Source organism: Pan troglodytes, chromosome 16 (assembly GCF_028858775.2).
Source record: "Pan troglodytes isolate AG18354 chromosome 16, NHGRI_mPanTro3-v2.0_pri, whole genome shotgun sequence".
Classification (NCBI taxonomy): Eukaryota; Metazoa; Chordata; class Mammalia; order Primates; family Hominidae; genus Pan; species Pan troglodytes.
Genome location: NC_072414.2, coordinates 57053065 through 57071162, shown reverse-complemented (window position 1 = coordinate 57071162; position 18098 = coordinate 57053065). Strand labels below are relative to the sequence as shown.

General features: G+C 53.0%; 2 protein-coding genes across 4 annotated transcripts in view; one reads left to right on the top strand and one right to left on the bottom strand.

Annotated features, from left to right (window-relative positions):
- Positions 1-4020: 4020 nt before the first annotated feature.
- On the bottom strand, positions 4021-7153 carry KBTBD13 (kelch repeat and BTB domain containing 13). Its single transcript, XM_016928366.3, has one exon. The coding sequence runs from the start codon at positions 7151-7153 to the stop codon at positions 5777-5779; it is 1377 nt and encodes a 458-aa protein (XP_016783855.1). The 3' UTR covers positions 4021-5776.
- A 113-nt stretch (positions 7154-7266) lies between these two features.
- RASL12 (RAS like family 12) overlaps positions 7267-18098 on the top strand; it is a 23422-nt gene continuing 12590 nt past the window's right edge. The window contains exons 1-2 of one of the 3 annotated variants that reach the window (XM_009429348.4): positions 7267-7440; positions 10602-10668. In XM_009429348.4, coding sequence (XP_009427623.2) covers positions 7420-7440; positions 10602-10668 — 88 coding nt within the window. In that variant the 5' untranslated portion in view covers positions 7267-7419. Of the gene's footprint in view, positions 7441-10601; positions 10669-15470; positions 16235-18098 lie in introns of those variants that run through there. The other 2 variants (XM_003314715.6, XM_510479.8) reach the window with 2 other exon arrangements.

Sequence of the window (18098 nt, the reverse complement as noted above, 5' to 3'; positions counted from 1 at the left end):
GAAGCTCTTTCATGAGTGCCCTGGAAGGCAGCAGAGGAAATAACATGTTAGGATGGGAGGAGGATTCCAGAGAAGCAGGCTTTAGGTTGGGTGGTCCACTTGCATTGCTTTGTCTCCAGGAAAGTTGCTTTCCCCTAACCCGCGACCTGGCTTTCCTTCCCTGTGAAGAGAGGGGTGGAACTAGAGGCTTATACCCTGCTCCAAGACCCTGCAGCCCAACAAAAGGCCCATTTTCCCTTTGTTAGTTACTCGAATGCCAGAGAGAAGGGCTCCCTCTTTTCATGCTTCCCCAGTCCAGCTGGGGCAGAATCATGAGGGCTGCAGAGGATGCTGCTGGGACAAGACCTCCTCTGGGGGGGTCCTGTATCCCATGCCCATTACTGGCCTGCTGGGGCCAGCCTGTCTTCTGACAGCTGTGTCTCCCACCAGCACAGTTAATTTGCTGCCGTTCCTGGGATGTGACAGCAACTTGAAGCAAAGCAATTAGGGTGAAAAAGAGGCCCAGCTCCTTGAGGCCAAAGGAAAATAAACAGAGCAGCCCTGTGTGTATTCCGCCGCCAAGAGGAGCCATTCTTCAAGGGATGATTAGCATTTCTAATCCCAGCTTCCTCCCTTCCCTTGAAAGAAAAGTGACCGGTGAGCGGCTGCTCTTCTCAGATCCCACTCTTCCCAAGGTGGACTGCAAACTTGACAGCTCGTCACCTCCACAGAAAAGTCTTCCCTGGCCACCTGCCACAGCCCTGCCAGAAATGATACTCCTGTCCTCTGAAATCTGAGAGCCTTTCTCTGTACCTTTCCTATGGAGTTTCCTTGATTGACTGATCAATTCATTAATGCATTCTTTCAACAAACATCCGTTGAGTGTCATTCATTCATTCAACAAATATTTCTTAAGTCCCTACTAAATAAATCATCTCTTAAGCTGCCTACTACGTTCTAGTCATTTTTCTGGGTCCTGATGAGAGAGCAGTGAACAAAACAGAAAAAACCCTCTGCCTTCGTGGAGCTCAAATTTTAGTAGGAGAAAACCAACAGCAAACAAGTGAAAAGATAGCATGGAAGATGATGCTAAAAGCTATGCAGAAAAATAAAACAGGAAAAGGGAGGAGAACATGTAGAGAAGGGGGAGGTAGATTTTAAGTAGGGAGGTTAGGAGAGCCTGTAGGATCGAAGTGACATCTGAGCCAAGACCTGCAGGAAGCGGGGTGGGGCTGAGGCAGTGCGCAGGCAGAGGGACACCAGCCACACACCCTGAGCCCGGAGTGTGCCTGGTGCGTCTGAAGAGCAATGAGGCCAGAGAGGAGTGGGAGGAGATGAAGTCAGGGAGGAAACAGGGTGGGAGAGTCTGAAAGGACTTTGCCTTTCAGAGGGGGCGCACCAGGCTCTGACTGGCATTTTGTTGAACTAGGATGGCTCTGGCTGCCCTGTGAACACACTGAAGGGAAGCCAGCAAGGAAGCGGGTCCTGGGTGGACAGGGGTGGGGCAGCTTCTCTGCCTCTGCCAGGCGGGCTATATAAACCACATAGGATGATTTCAGGGAGAGGAAGCCTTGGGGTGCAGGACATCTGGAGTCAGGGGCAAGGAGAATGTTTGTGGAAGACTGGAGAGAACTCCAGAGAGTCGGGCTGCAGGGCTGCCACCAGGTTCAGGAAAATGATCCCTGCAGCTTTAAGCTGTGTGAGTGTAGGCCTCTCAGAAAGGACAGACTTCTCAGAGTAAACCTCTGGGCTGGGACAGAGAGATTTCAAATCCAGCCCTCTGAGCTCAGTAACTCCTAAGTGTTTCTGTAATTTGCCCAGCTGCACCTGGTTTGTGCCCCCGACACCTTCATGCAATAGTCAAGCCGAGATGCCGGGGAATGAGAGGCTGAGAATCCCAAGTCCTGAGTTCAAGTCCCTGCTCTTCCACTTAACTGCCTGTGTGACTCTGGGTGAGCCAGCCATTCTGGCTTTCTGCTGGTTTCCTCACAGGCACCCCAGGCACAGTCACCATCCCTGCTGAGGGTGGTGGGCAGTGGTGACACATGCTGACTGTGGGTGGAGCAAAGCCTTAACTGTGAGAACCCTTAGACAGAGAAGGTGGGCTGGGTTACAAAGCTTCCCCACACTTCCTGAGAGGAGGGAGTATCAGTGAACGTGCAAATATCCCCCAGGGCCTAAATTAGTCATTACCTGGGCTGAACGGGGCTACTGGTCTCCCAGGTCTATCCTAAGGGAAGAGAACTAGTTAACTTTCCTATGGAAGAGGGAAGAGAAAGGGCTGAGTCCAAGGGAACAAACGAACCCCCAAAAGAGGTGGGGATACATAGAGAAAGGCAAAACGGAGGGAGTGTTAAGGAGACCATTGGAAACACCCTGTCCATCTCAGGATGTCGGCCACGCAGGCATGTAGCACAGAAGACAAGCCTGTGGCCCTGGGTTCACAGCCAGGTTCTGCCACTACCTAACGAGCCTCTTCTAATCACATGACCTTTGAGCTTTTGTCCCTCCATTAAGCTGCGGGAGTAGGGGTGTTGCCAAACTATCTACCACTTAAAATTCTCAAAAGCTCAAGTAAGTCAACTGTGGGAAAGCTCTCTGTGAACAGTGTGTTATTATTACGCACAAAAGGCATCTCAGAAAGGGCTGCCCTGGATGAAGGGAGGAACAACCAAATGCCAGGAGCCAGCAGGCTGGGGCTAAGCAGCCCCAAGTGCAGACAATGCTATGGGATAAGAGAGACTAGGAGCTGATGGATCATCATGTGGCAAGTCTCAGGTGTTCAGCACTGGTCAGGAGGAAGGAGGAAAATGCTCTGTACTGTTATGAAAGTTATCCGTAACTTGGAAGTAAGGCAAAAGAAGGATTATTTCCTTTCAATGTCACTTTGGGACACTTTGAACAGAGAAGAGTTATTTAATTTTCAAGGGGAATGTACCTTTGCCTTACAATTTACTATAGATTAGAGCCCAGACTTTGTGAAGTTACATGCTAACTTGTAGGCATATGCACAAATATGTACATGCATGTATGTAAAGATGCAAAGGATTTTTGTTCAGTAGAGAACCAAAAAAATTATGCTTTTGTCCTGTAAGGCATATGCCAGTTTTGTCTCTAACTTAGCAAACTTATTTTAGTATGTCTCTTCCAACTAAATATACAAATCTGTCTCTCAAATGCTCTTTTCAATCAGCTTTGCCATTCTTTTTGGTTCTCTTACAGGTGAGTTAAATAAATCTTTGATGTGTGATATGAATTACACTTTGAGGCCAGGTACAGTGGCTCATGCCTGTAATCCCAGAACTTTCGGAAGCCAAGCAGGAGGATTGCTTGAGCCCAGGAGTTCAAGGCCAACCTGGGCAACACAGTGAGACTCCACCTCTACAAAGAATTGTATAAAAATTGGCCGGGCGCGGTGGCTCACACCTGTAATCCCAGCACTTTGGGAGGCCGAGGTGGGCGGATCACCTGAGGTCAGGAGTTCAAGACCACCCTGACCCACATGGAGAAACCCCATCTCTACTAAAAATACAAAATTAGCCAGGCTTGGTGGCGCATGCCTATAATCCCAGCTACTTGGGAAGGCTGAGGCAGGAGAATCGCTTGAACCTGGGAGGTGGAGGTTGGGGTGAGCTGAGATCACACCATTGCACCCCAGCCTGGGCAACTAGAGCAAAACTCTGTCTCAAAAAAAAAATTATAAAAATTAGCTAGGTGTGGTGGTGTGCACCTGTAGTCCCAGCTACTGGGGAGGCTAAGGTAGGAGGATCACCTGAGCCCAGGAGGTTAAGGCTGCAGTAAGCCATGATTTTACCACTGTACTCCAGACTGACAAAGCAAGACCCTGTGTCAAAAAAAAAAAGAAAAAAAATGAATGAATGAATTACACTTTGATAGAACTACAAGTGAGGAACTCTTGTTGCTATGCTGTGTGGCTTTGGGCCAGTGGGTCAGTTTCTGCCACAAGAAGAGGGTACCCAACTCCCAGGCCCAAGGTAGGTCGGGAGGGGGAAGACAGATGTGAAAGTACCTTGCACATCATTCACAAGATGCAAAAGTCAGGGTTTATTGTTGATACTTATCAGACTAGGCTACTCCAGGGCTGGAAGGTCCCAGGCTTCTGAGGGCAGCATTCTCCAGGGTTGGGACATAGGCCAGGAGAAGAGGCAGCTAGGTGCAGCCCTGGCGCGAGCCTCCATGCCCCGGAGGTGTCATGCTGACACTGCATTCTCCACTTCTGACGAGGCCAAGATTCCCCATGGGCCTCAGGTCCTGGGGGATGGAGACCAATGAGAACCACCCAGAGAAGTCTTCCCAAGGCCATGGAGAGGCTGGAAAGGGCTGGGACAGGCATCTGCCCAGAAGCCAGAGCTGGGGATTTTGATGAAGGAACGAGAGTCCTCATCCAACAACAGAGGTCAGCACTAGGTTCCTAACTAGTGGCCTCTGTAGCCTGGGTTCTTTCAAGGCATCATCATTTTAATCTGGGACAGGGAAGTCCCCCAGCTCACTTGACAGGATCTCTGCCCTTACAATCCACACACGTGGTTGTGCACACACAATGATGTTACAGCCAGGGGTCCAATGAGCAATGCAGGCAGCCCAGGTCAGGAAAACGAAGAGCTGGGTGAGCCAATGCTGCACAGAGGATGGTAGGGCACTGACAGGGAGAGAGGAGGAGACTAGGCATTCCAGCCCAGGGAATTGCAAAGGGCAGAATAGGACAGGAAGAGAACAAACCTGTAGAATGTGGAAGAGGGGCTACAACTGAGGAAGATGAGGCAGGATTTGGCTCATACCTCGACTGACCTGAAGTCATGTGGGTTAACAGTCCACTGCCCCGTGGTGATGGCAAAAACAGGGTGGGCAAGGGCTTACACCTTGGTGCTCCCCTAAGGGTCCCAAAAAGGAACGTGAAGAATCCTCTCGCCCCCACAGGTCTCACTCCAGGCTCAGCTCAGTCATTATCTGCTGCAAGTTGGCCCAGTCTCATCCCCTCTCTAGATGCCCCAACTACTGCTGCTCTGCTGGTATGGCTGGACTTGCAGAGACCCTCCCCATCTGCTCCAGCCTTCCCCAACCCTGCTTCTCTTCTGAGCTCTCAGCCTCCATGGTCTAAGCCTCCCCTTTCAGCAGCTAATGGTATCCTGCTCATCTCCTCCATAGAGTTTGCACACTCTCTTCTTTTCTGGAGTTATATATTTTTCCTCTTCCTATTTTCCCTTTGCCCTGATTTCTTCAGCACTTTATTTTATTATATTGTATGCGGTTTAAAATTTTTTTGCATGTTGCCTTCAACTCTGTGGATCAAGTTGTGTGTAAACCTTTTTGTTGTCCTGTAACTGTTAAGATTTTTTTCTGGGTTATCCTTTAAGCTTCCTGGATCCCTGTGTGGCAACTACAGCTCTCATTACGCATAACACTGTATTGGGCATACAGTAGGTGCCTAATTATTGCCTACTACTTGCAGTTTGATTAACATCATTTAAGTCACTCCCAGCGATGCTCAATCACTAGCCCATTACATATAAACCCGGATTATTCAAATCCCAACTCCCCCTACCCTGTTCACTGACATTGTGACCCACCAGCTCTCAGCAGAGCCCAAGTAATTTGAGGGCATCATCACTGCTCCCTGAGCTTCTTGAACATGTCCACACCACCAGAAGGCACCAGACCTGGGTGTCTCAGTAGAAAGAGGGAAGTTGCCAGCTACTTCTAAGGCCGGCCTCACACACTCAGCCATAGCTCAGGGAGGAGTCGCGGCGTCTCCTCTCTCCTAAAGCCAGCCCAGAGGTCACAGTTCTGCCGTTGTCGAAGCCACAGGCCCAGGAGCGCCAGGAGGCAGCCTTAGGAGAAAGGTCTGCAAGGAGCCGGGCCGCGGGAAGCCGGCTTTCTCCCTGAGCAGCCGCCAGGTGCCGCCCTCGATGGCGTAGAGCAGCGTGAACATGCGGTTGACCGTATAGACGGTGTCGCCGCGCACCACGGCCGTGAAGAGCGCTCCCTTGCTGTTGACGAACTGGCCGGGCAGCGCCGTCCACTGGCCCGTGGCCAGGTTGAGACAGTCGATGGCGCAGTGCAGGAAGTCGTCGGAAGGTCCGTTGCGCACCACATAGAGGCTGTCGCGGTGGGCCACCATGCAGTGGCCATAGCTCTGCGGACGCCGCAGCTCGGCCACTGGCAGCCACGCGTCGGTCCGCACTGCGTACTCCACCACGGCGGTGGTGTCGGCCGGCCGCCACAGGCACACGAAGAGACGGCCACAAGCCTGGGCGCAGGGCACGCCGGCGGCCGGCTGCGGCAGGTCGGCCACGAAACTCCAGCAGCCCGCGGCTGGGTCGTAGCGCTCCACGGAGCTGATGGGCGTCCTCTGGAACTCGCCGCCGATGGCGTAGAGGCGGCCGTCGAAGCCGGCCAGCGCTGTGTCATAGCGCGGCTGGTGCGGGCTGGGGAACTCGTGCCACGTGCCGCCGTCGGGGTCGTAGCAGAAGCCCAGCTCTACCACCTCCTTGCTGGCGCCGCGCACGCCCCCCACGATGTAAAGCTTGTTGCCCAGCGTGGCCACCCCGGCCAGCAACGTGCTGGCCTCCAGGGGCAGCGCAGCCAGCGTGCGCCACGCGTCCTCTTCCTCGTCCAGGTAACACAGCGTGCGCGAGGCGTCCTCCAGGAAGCCGGGCGCGGGCGTGTGCGTGCTCACGGCCGCGTAGCTGCTGGGCCGCAGGGCCGCCACGTAGGCGCGGGCCTCAGGCAGCGCCAGTTCGGCCGCCAGCTCGCGCTCGCCGTCGCAGATGAAGAGCGCGGCACTGTGGAACACGTCGCGCAGGCCGAAGGCGGCGGCCGCGTCGCACAGCAATGCGCAGTTGTCCGACCTGAGGTTGTGCTCCAGAAAGCGAGCCAGCGCCGGCGCCTGCAGGAAGGCGGCGCACTCCACGGCCTGCAGCAGCTCGTCCTCCGCCGCCAGCGCCGGCCGGTCGCCGCGCAGCACCTGCAGCGTGGCGCGGAAGCCTCCCGCGCTCAGAACGCCCAGGCGCACCTCTGCCGCGCGGGTCTCCCGCATGCCGGAGCGGAAGAGGCCGCGGAAGAAGCCACAGTGCTCCACCAGCAGGGCGCGGTCAGCTTGGAAGAGCTGGCCGCCCACCCACACCTGCACCAGGGTCTGCGGACCCCGTGCCATGGTGAGCTGGCCGGGCGGTGGCTGCCGCTGGGGCCTTGGGTTAGCCAGCCACCAACTCTGGGGCTCCCCTGGAGCAAAAAACTTCCCTGGGGGCTATAAATATCTCTCCCTGGCTAAAGATAGTATGGCTCATGTGATGTGGTGGCCCACAGGCTGTATGGCTGCAGGCCCGGAGGGCATCTGGAGACCTGTGTGATCACTCATATCCTTAGAAGAAATGGTAATAATGGGTCCAGAATTGGTGGGTTCTTGGTCTGACTTCAAGAATGAAGCCGCGGACCCTCGAGGTGAGTGTTACAGCTCTTAAGGTAGCGTGTCTGGAGTCTGTCCTTTCTGATGTTCAGATGTGTTTGGAGTTTCTTCCTTCTGGTGGGTTCATGGTCTCACTGGCTCAGGAGTGAAGCTGCAGACCTTCGCTGTGAGTGTTACAGCTCTTAAGGCAGTGTGTCTGGAGTTGTTCGTTCCTCCCAGTGGGCTTGTGGTCTCGCTGGCCTCAGGAGTGAAGCTGCAGACTTTCACGGTGAGTGTTACAGCTCATAAAAGCAGTGTGGACCCAAAAGAGTGAGCAGCAGCAAGATTTATTGCAAAGAGGAAAAGAATAAAGCGTCCACAGTGTGGAAGGGGACATGAGCGGGTTGCCACTGCTGGCTCGGGTAGCCTGCGTTTATTCTCTTATCTGGCCCCACTCACATCCTGCTGATTGGTAGAGCCAAGTGGCCTGTTTTGACAGGGCGCTGATTGGTGGGTTTACAATCCCTGAGCTAGATACAAAAGTTCTCCACGTCCCCATCAGATTAGTTAGATACAGAGTTTCCACATACAGGTTCTCCAAGGCCCCACCAGAGCAGCTAGATACAGAGTGTCAATTGGTGCACTCACAAACCTTGAGCTAAACACAGGGTGCTGATTGGTGTGTTTACAAACCTTGAGCTAGATACAGAGTGCCGATTGGTGTATTTACAATCCCTGAGCTAGACATAAAGGTTTTCCAAGGCCCCACCAGAGCAGCTAGATACAGAGTGTTGATTGGTGCACTCACAAACCCTGAGCTAGACACAGGGTGCTGAGTGGTGTGTTTACAAACCTTGAGCTAGATACAGAGTGCCAATTGGTGTATTTACAATCCCTGAGCTAGACATAAAGGTTCTCCAGGGCCCTACCAGAGCAGCTAGATACAGAGTGTCAATTGGTGCACTCACAAACCCTGAGCTAGACACAGGGTGCTGATTAGTGTGTTTACAAACCTTGAGCTAGATACAGAGTGCCGATTGGTGTATTTACAATCCCTGAGCTAGACATAAAGACTCTCCACGTCCCCACCAGACTCAGGAGCCCAGCTGGCTTCACCTAGTGGATCCCGCACCAGGGCTGCAGATGGAGTTGCCTGCCAGTCCTGCACCATGCGCTCGCATTCCTCAGCCCTTGGGTGGTCGATGGGACTGGGCACCGTGGAGCAGGGGGTGGTGCTCGTCGGGGAGGCTCGGGCCGCACAGGAGCCCATGGAGTGGATGGGAGGCTCAGGCATGGCGGGCTGCAGGTCCTGAGCCCTGCCCTGCGGGAAGGCAGCTAAGGCCTGGCGAGAAATCAAGCACAGCGCCGGTGGGCTGGCATTGCTGGGGGACCCAGTACACCCTCCGCAGCCACTGGCCCAGGTGCAAAGTCCCTCATTGCCCGGGGCCAGCAGGGCTGGCTGACTGCTCCGAGTGCGGGGCCCGCCAAGCCCACGCCCACCTGGAACTCCAGCTAGCCCGCAAGCGCCACACGCAGCCCCGGTTCCCGCTCGCGCCTGTCCCTCCACACCTCCCTGCAAGCTGAGGGAGTGGGCTCCAGCCTTGGCCAGCCCAGAAAGGGGCTCCCACAGTGCAGTGGTGGGCTGAAGAGCTCCTCAAGTGCCGCCAAAGTGGGAGCCCAGGCAGAGGAGGTGCCGAGAGCAAGCGAGGGCTCTGAGGACTGCCAGCATGCTGTCACCTCTCAATAATAGTGACCATATACCGTGCACCTGCAGCATGCGGGCGCACTGAGGGCTGCTAGGGAGATACCCATTTCACCTGCATCTTTCCAGCTGTGTGCCCTCGTGCGAATGTCCTGTTCCTCATGTTCCAAATGGGACCAGTAGGCCAGGAACGGTGGCTCATTCCTGTAATCCCAGCTCTTTTGGGGGCCGAGAATGGTTGATCACCTGAGGTCAGGAGTTTGAGACCAGCCTGGCCGACATGGGGAAACCCCGTCTCTATTAAAAATACAAAAAAATTAGCCGGGCGTGGTGGCACGTGCCTGTAATACCAGCTACTTTATGAGGCTGAGGCACGAGAATAGCTTGAACTCGGGAGGCTGAAGTTGCAGTGAGCCGAGCTCGTGCCATTGCACTCCAGCCTAGGCAACAGAGTGAGGCTCTGTCTCAAAAAAAAAAAAAATTAATTAAAAAATAAAATGGGGCCAATAATAACACCTATTTCACAGTCATGGGACAGTATCCGAAATATCCCGGTTGAGGCTGAAAGAGTTTAGGTAACTTGTCCAGGGTCATTCAGCTAGGAAGAAGCTGGGGCAGAATGAATACCCACCTCACCCCTTCAGCTGAGAGGAGCGGGACAGGCAGGTTGGAGAACAAGGCAGAAATGGAGCAAGTACATTGGGCCAGGCTAGGGTACAGGACCAGGGTTTTAATTTGGCTTGGGCTTCTGACTCTGACTCTGAGCCAGTCCAATCTCTTTTTGAGTCTCAATTTTCTTCCTGAAAAATGGGAAAGGTAGCAACCCTGCTTTGCAGATGAGCATCCCATAAAGCCCCTGACTTGGGATGGGGATGGGAATTCCACACTTGCTGCGAGGCTCCAGATCCTGGGAAAAGGAATTGGGGCTGCCTAGGGGATCATATGCCTGTGGATGGGAAGAAGGGCTTCCTGAAATAATAATAGCTAACACTTTAATTGCATTATGTGTCAGGCACTGTTGTAAGCACTTTATACTAAGTCCTTACAACAATCCCAGGAGTAGATACTATTATTTCTCCCCCCATGGATATTATCCATTTATTGCTTATAGCAACACTATGAATGAGAAATTATTAATGGCCTTATTTCATATATGAAGAGACTGAAGCACCAAGAGGTTTAGTCACATAGCCAGAGAGTGGCAGACCTAGGCCTGGAATGCAGCCAGCCTGATTCTAAAGCAGGGGTCCCCAACCCTGGGGCCATGGACCTTAGGAACCAGGCCGCGCAGCCAGAGGTGAGCAGTGAGCAAGCAAAGCTTCATCTATATTTACAGCCGCTCCCCATCCTCATTACTGCCTGAGTGCTGCCTTCTGTCAGATCAGTGGCAGCAGCATTTGATTCTCATTGGAGGGCGAACCCTATTGTGAACTGCATGTGGGAGGTATCTAGGTTGCCTGCTCCTTATGACAATCTAATGCCTGATGATCTGTCACTGTCTCCCATCACCTCCAGATGGGACTGTTTAGTTGCAGGAGAACAAGCTCAGGACACCCATGGATTCTACATTATGGCAAGTTGTGTAAGTATTTCATTATATGTTATAATAATAATAGAAATAAAATGCACAATAAATGTAATACGCTTGAATAATTCCGAAACCATCTCCCCTCTGCTGTCTGTGGAAAAACTGTCTTTTACAAAACCAATCCCTGGTGCCAAAAAGGTTGGGGACTGCTAGAGGGCATGCCCATACCACTGTGTTTTTTGTTGTCGGTTTTTGTTTGTTTGTTTGGTTCGTTGGTTTGGGGTTTTTTTGTTTGTTTGTTTGTTTTTTTGAGACGGAGTCTCACTCTGTCACCCAGAGTGACAGAGTAACCCATACCTGGTTAATTTTTGTATTTTCAGTAGAGACGGGGTTTCACCTTGTTGGCCAGGCTGGTCTTGAACTCTTGACCTCAAGTGATCCACTCACCTCGGCCTCCCAAAGTGCTGGGCCATACCACTGTGCTCCGATGCCTCTCTGTGCTACAAATGCTGGGCAGTCACCTTGTGTCAGGAGGGCATAGCTGAAAGGCACCTCAGGCTCATATGGTTCAATCCTCTCACAGTGGAGGGAAGTGCTCAGGGTCTTGTAGCTTGAAGCAGACAGCCTCAGGCCTCCTGCTGCCCACTCCATGGCACTTTTCCCACTACACAGAACTTTTCTAGGTGACCAGCTAAAACTATGGGTCCAAAAGTGGAGCTTGGGATGGAATGGAGCTTAATAATTATCTCCTCTTGCCACCTATTCTAAGGTGAGGAAACTGAGGCCCAGACGTGTAAAATGGTATCTGCCATTCAGATGTTTAGCTCCCCATCCTTACCTGCAGGCCTTCTTAGGGAGAATGAGTGGCTCACAATGACCAAGTAGAAGGTGGGAAGAGGCAGGGGAACTTCTCTCCCCCTTAGGATACATATGCATAGATCCTCACGTATGAATCTGCAGAGCCAACACAAATGTGCCTCCCCTGCTAGGGAACTCCCATCCAGTTCACTCCATCAAAGCAGTGATGGGATGTGGGGACCACTTGTGTGAGCCTGGGAAGCCAGAGGCCTGGAGGAGGCAGCCAGAAATATCTCTGACTCTGCCCCAGGGACCAGACAGGAAGAGGAGGAGGAGATGGGGGGATGGGTGGGCAGAAGTCCCCACGAATACTATCCCAGGCCCTCTGCCAGTTTCTTTCTTTCCCCAAGGCCAGATATTGGCTGAATGGTCTGGGATGTCCAGGCAGCAGGCATGACAGTCCCAATCTTGGGGACCAGTGGGCTCTCAGTGCTGGGTCTTGACTGTGTCCTTGCTGGTGGCCTTAGTGGTAGGGAAAGAGTGTCTGACTATTCCCATTTCACAGACGAGGAAACAAAGGCTTAGAAATGATTTGGGCTTTTCCTTGGTTATGAATGGGGATATGAGGCTCAATCGAACCCTGCCCACTGACCCTAGCTGCCACTCCTCACCTGCACTAGCCTTGTCTCAGGGCAGGGAAACAGTTGCCTTCTGCTGGGGGCAGGGCTGGAGAAGGGCTGACTCCCAGGGGGCCAGGGCTGCTGCATAGTCCCGGGACTACAGTTCCCTCCCAAATGGCCTGTTCCAGACACCTAGTAACTGGCAGACACAACCAGATGGAACCATTGCCAGGCCCTCTCCTGAGAGCAGGAGGAGGAGGGAGTGCAAACCCCTCCTGGCTGAAGTTTGCTCTTGGCTTGATTTTTTCCAAGTCCAGCCCTGCCTTGAGTGGGCTGGGGCTCGGGCACCCACCCAGTTTCCACCTCCAGCAGCCAGACAGTGGGGAGAGGGTCATCCAAGGTGGGGGGTCATGTTTTCCTGAGGCTGGGCTGAGGATCAGCCCTTTGGTCCCGCCCCCAAGGCCCCAGTGGGGTGTTGCCTGCAGCTGGGGAGAGTTTCCTCCTCCTGGACACTGAGTGTCCCTCTGGGATTTGGAGAGGACAAGGAACTATCCTGGCTGTGGGCAGCCCACAGAGTTCCCAGGCCCTGCTCGACCCCACACCAACCTCCCTCTCTACTCTGCATCCCCCACACTGTGTGAGGTTGGGGATGGGGGCAAAGAAAGGAGAAAGGAGCCTGCCTCAGACTCTGAGCCTTTCTAGAGCACAGACCCAGTGTTGTTTATCCCTGTATTCACAACGATGGGCATACAGTAGGCGTCTGTTAAGTAGACTCTCTGGGGCGCTAACCTGTGGGAGTCTCCAGTCTGATAGAGAAGATATAACCCTTGCCCCTGGGAGACACCCCCACTCTCTGAAGTCTGATGGGAACGCCCTGGCCCTTGCCACTTATGCACATAGATGTTTCTGCACATAGGGTAGTGAGTGGCTTGTACTGCCTGGACCTAGAGGAGGAAGAGCACTGGACTGGGAGTCAGGACTCCTGCCTGGGCTTTGATGCTGGTGCCACCACTGACTTACAAAAGCTACCCAAACTCTTCAGGCTACAGTGCTTCATCTGTAAAGTGGAATTTGAATCTGCCTTCTAAGGTTCTGTTCCCCTTTGACATGTGAATTTATCATTCGACAACCACAGAAGTGGTTGTCATGTTGTGCCTCCAGAAGAGGCAACCACATCGCGAAAGGGTACCAAAAGCTTAGCTTTATATGAAAGGGCTCCTGGGGGTTGGGTGGCAAGGGTAGGTCCTGCCGTCAGGAAAACCTCACAGGCCCTACGTGTCTAGACCTATATTTGCTCCAGTCGTTCACTCCAGAGGTATCTATTGAGCACCTGCTGCATGCCCACTGCTGGGCCTGGTGCCACATCCTCTAGATTTTGAGTGCCTGGGGGCCTCCTATGAGACCCTTGATGAGGGTTGGGGGTAGAGGGTAAGGAGAGTTGGGTTACCTGCCCTAGCAGAATAACCTCTCTCTTGATCTGAAGTGTACAAACTTCGGGTCACTAAACGGTTATGACTTCTTTGTAGGTGGATGAGAAATGTGTGCTATTTATATCCAGAGGAGTAGACAGAACTAACCTCCACTTCCTTGGGCCATGGGCCAAGCTCTGGATAGGACACATGTTATCTAATATACTTATTGATATTGTCCCTGTTTTGTTTTATTTTGAGACAAGGTCTCACTCTGTCACCCAGGCAGGAGTGCAGTGGCACAAATACAGCTTATTGCAGCCTCCATCTCCTGGGCTGAAGCTATCTTCCCACCTTGGCCTCCCATGTAGCTGGGACTATAGTTGCATGCCAACATACCCAGCTAATTTTTTTATATGCGTCTGTAGAGACAGGGTTTCACCATGTTGCCCAGGTTTGTCCCTATTTTAAAGATGAGGAACAGAGGCCCAGAAGGGCAAAGTAGTTTATTCCAGGGTCTGACAGTAGCAGCCCCTGGGTGAGGAAACTGGGGATGGAGAAAAGGATAGGTCACAGCCATGAGGTGGGCACTGTTTTCCTCCCAAGCCTCAGAGAAGGGGCAGACTTTGAGCAATGAGCTGTCACAGTTGAGGGCCCCAGTAACCAGGTGGCCACCAGCTCAAATAATCTCTGAACTGGAAGAGAATTAAGGGTCATCTTACTGCAACATTCGAGTCATGAAGGCGTCTCTTCTCTAACACTTCCTTGACGTGGTCACTCCCTTGGTTGCTGCCAGTGTCAGGGGAGAGGGGTTGAGTTCCACCAAAGACAGTCCCTTCTAACTATGGACAGTCAGATGGTTACAGAGTTCACCCTCAGACTGAGCTAGAATCTTGCAGCTCCCATCTCCTGGTTGGTCAAGTTTTAAAGATGAGGAAACAGACCAGATAGAGGTCAAGTAACATCCCAGCATCACACAAGCTGAGAAGTAGCAGAGCTTAAGTTTACATGCAGCTGGGCCCGTGCAGGCCCACAGTTAGCCCTGTCTCCAGCAGTTGTCCATTGAGATTGGTTCTATCCCCAAAGGCCCCATCTGGAACCAGTCTGTCTTCACAGAATGGGGCCAGCCCAGGGATGTGACTGGAACTTGGCTCCCACTTTCTCAACTCCTACAACTCAAAGGAAAACCCTTGGCCATTAGCTGTGTGACTAATTCTGGCCTGAGAGTGTATTCTAAACAAATTCCACCCGCTACCTTAATAACACAGCTGGTTTACCATGATCTCCCCAAAACACAACTAGGATGAGTCAATATTCATGTCCTGGCCAGGAAAATAATTGTTCTTCATTGAAGAGTCGTTATTACCATCCAGCTCTGACCCTGGGCCCTGCCTGCACACCTGGTTTTCCATGGTTCCTCTGTGGGTGGGTGGGTAGATGAGTTAACCATCTGGGGGAAGGGGAAGGAGAAGGGCTGCCGTGAGAGGTCTCTGAGGCTCCCATGCCTTTCCCTGCTCTAACCTGGAGTGTACTCCAGAAGAGATGCCTCACAGGGTTCTAGAATGTACGCAGGCCTGGAGCCCAGGGCTGATTCTGTCACTCTCTATTTTGCCTCATTTTCCCCTTCCTTCAGTATTTATATATAGGGACACCTAAGCCCAAAGAAGCAAGGTGACTTGCCCAAGATTACTCTAGGGCAGGAGCTAGCACTAGATCCTAAGTGTCCACGTTCGTGGTGTGGGCCCTTTGCCCTGTCTTTGGTATGACCAGATTTACCCTGAGTCCCAAGGGGAATGACCAGGTGACCCCTGCCAGGCTCACCACCAATCCCAGAATTGCTGTAGGCAAGAGGCAGTGCCAGGTTTTAGAACAAACACCCCATTTACACAACAGGCCACAAACACATGCAACTCATTAGCTCCCATTAGGGAGAGACAGTAATTCAGAATGGATTAGGTTTCTTGAAGCTGAACCCATATTGGCCCTGAAATCTTAGTAAGGGGTTCTCTCCGCCCCACCCCCTCTCCCAGAAGCCTGGGTTCCGAATGGGTTCTGCAGTGAGGCCTCTAGAGTCTCCACAGCAAAGGGCAGAATAATGTGATTGGGGATATAGAGTGCCAAGGCTGAGCTAAAGAAAGGGCAAGGCTTGGAATTGAACCCAGGAAGCTTCCTGGAGGAGGAGGCGGGGCTGGCTTGGTAGAACAAAGGGAGGGGTGGATTTTCTTGCTGGTGAAAAGAGATTGAGTGGGAGGTTCAGGGAAGAGTGCAAACATCCTTCCCCTCTCTCCCCCTAGCCCTGGGGCTCCTTCTCTGCTCCTTCCCGGCCGGGTTTGGGGGCGCTCGGGAGGGTGACGGCAGGGTCCTCGAGGCCCAGCCCGGCGGTGGGGGCGCGGCCGGCAGGAGCTCCCTCCCTGCTCCAGGAGCCGGCTGAGCGCGCCCCGCGGGGGGCTCCGCAGCCCTTACAAGGAATTTGGTGGCGCTTGGGGTGGCCCCGCCCGCCAGGCTCCACCGGCCCCTCCTCCCCGCGGGGTGGCAGCCCGCTGGACGCGGGGCCGAGGGCGCGGACGCCGACGGGTCCGGGGCCGCGCGCTCCAGGGAAGCCTGCATCCCGCTCCCCTGGGCCCCGACGGGCGGGCGCACTGCGCGGGGCCCACCGGCCGCAGACCTGCGTGGCCGTCCAGGGCGTCGCCATGTCCTCGGTGTTTGGAAAACCCCGCGCGGGCAGCGGGCCTCAGAGCGCGCCCCTCGAGGTCAATCTGGCCATCCTGGGGCGCCGCGGGGCTGGCAAGTCTGGTGAGTGGCGCCGGGGAGCCTGAGCCGCCAAGTGCGGAGCTGGGCGTGGGTGGGGGGACAGTGGGCTGTGCTCTTGGGGGCAGGTTCTTCCACTGGCTTGGGGAGCTTCCTTCATCCAGGAAGGTCGCACAAGACACCGTGATTTTTTTTGCCTCAGTTTCCCTGTTGCCGGGCTTTCTCTTCTCTCGGCTTTGTGCTCAGCTCCACCATCTCTGTCTTCTGTTCCCTGCCTGCCTCTTCCCTTTGTGTCTTCCCACTGTCTCTGTCCTCCGTATCAGTGACCCCTGCTGTCTCTCCCCTCTCTCTTGTGTGTCTCGGAGTCCTTTACTGGTCGATCTCCCCTGCCACCAACCTTCCAACCCCTACCCCTATGACCTACCCTGGGGCCAGCAGTCAGTCGTGGCGACTGGCTTCAAAGGGACCTGTTGGGCACTGATCCCCCTACCCAAGGCGCCTCTTTGAGCTTAGTCGCAGCCTTGCTACTCCCTGATTAGGCTTGGGGGAAGACTTCCCGTCCAACCCCTCCCCCTCCACACCCCCTCCCCGTAGAAGGGAGCTGGTGAAGTCACTAGCTGTTGAGATTTCTCAGGGAAGGTCCACTCCCCCACTCCCACCCCCATTCCCTGGGATTCTGGGACAAGTTGTGCATTCTTATCAAATGTGTTTGTTTCAAGCCAGACCCCTCTCAACTTTCTGGAAACACATTGGGTTATGGTTCCAGGTGCATGGGATTGTCCTTGATGAGCCAAGATCTTGGGCTTCCATTGAGATAATTTGTGTCAACACTGAACTATGCCACTCCTGGCTGGCTGAAGGAGGGAGGGCAGAAGGGGTCCTCCACTGGCTGTTTTTCCAGTTTTAGCCGTTAGTGATGGCCAACCCAAGCTCAGCTGGCTGTGGGTTTCCTCCCCAGAGTGTTCTGTAAGACTCACTGGGGGCCTACTCTCTGATTTTGAAGCCAGCCCCACCCCCAGAGAGGGGACTCTGAATCTGGTTTTCCTACAGAAGGGATTACCCTCTTCCTTTGAAAGATTTGCCCTTTGAAAATCAGATTGTTATCCGTAGCTCTGTAACTGGTACCGTTTAGCCAGTGACTACATAAAAGAAAGAATTAAAATTTTAAAATATGTATTCCCTGGGTATTAGTTTGCAAACTGACACTGTTAGGAATCCTAGGAAAGAATGTTAAGGATTTTATTCACAATGTTAAGACAGTGTCTCTGTCACTCAGGCTGGAGTACAATGGCGCGATCATGACTCACTATAGCCTCAAACTCCTGAGCTCAAGTGATCTTCCCTCTCAGCCTCCTGAGTAGCTAGGACTACAGGCATACCACCATGCCTGGTTAATTTTTCAATTTTTTTAGAGTTAACAGTCTCACTGCATTGCCCAGGCTGGTCTCAATCCCAAAGCACTGGAATTACAGGCATCACATTACTTTTCTTTCTTTCTTTTTTCTTTTTCTTTCTTTCTTTCTTTCTTTGTTTCTTTCTCTTTTCTTCCTTCCTTTTTCTCTTTCTCTTTTCCCTCCCTCCCTCCTTCCCTTCATCCCTCTCTTCTTCTTTCTTTTTTTTCTTTCTTCTTTCTCTCTCTTTCTTCTTTCTTTCTTTCTTTTCTTCTCTCTCTACTCTTCTCTTCTCTACTCTTCTCTTCTCTTCTCTTCTCTTTTCTTTTCTTTCTTTCCAAACAAGCAGTAGTGAACATTACTTTGTGAGGGTCCAGTATAGTAGTTGGCTGGTCCTTGCTTTATATGGCTACACTCTGAACCAAAGAGAGCTTAATTCTTGAGTTTTACATTCTGCTGAGATACCCGTGATGAGTGTAGAGGCCCCAGAGAAAGCCAAGACTTGCGATGTGGGAGAC

Excerpts from the sequence above, each read along its gene's own strand:
- KBTBD13 (XM_016928366.3), bottom strand. The coding sequence starts at position 7,153 with ATGGCACGGGGTCCGCAGACCCTGGTGCAGGTGTGGGTGGGCGGCCAG.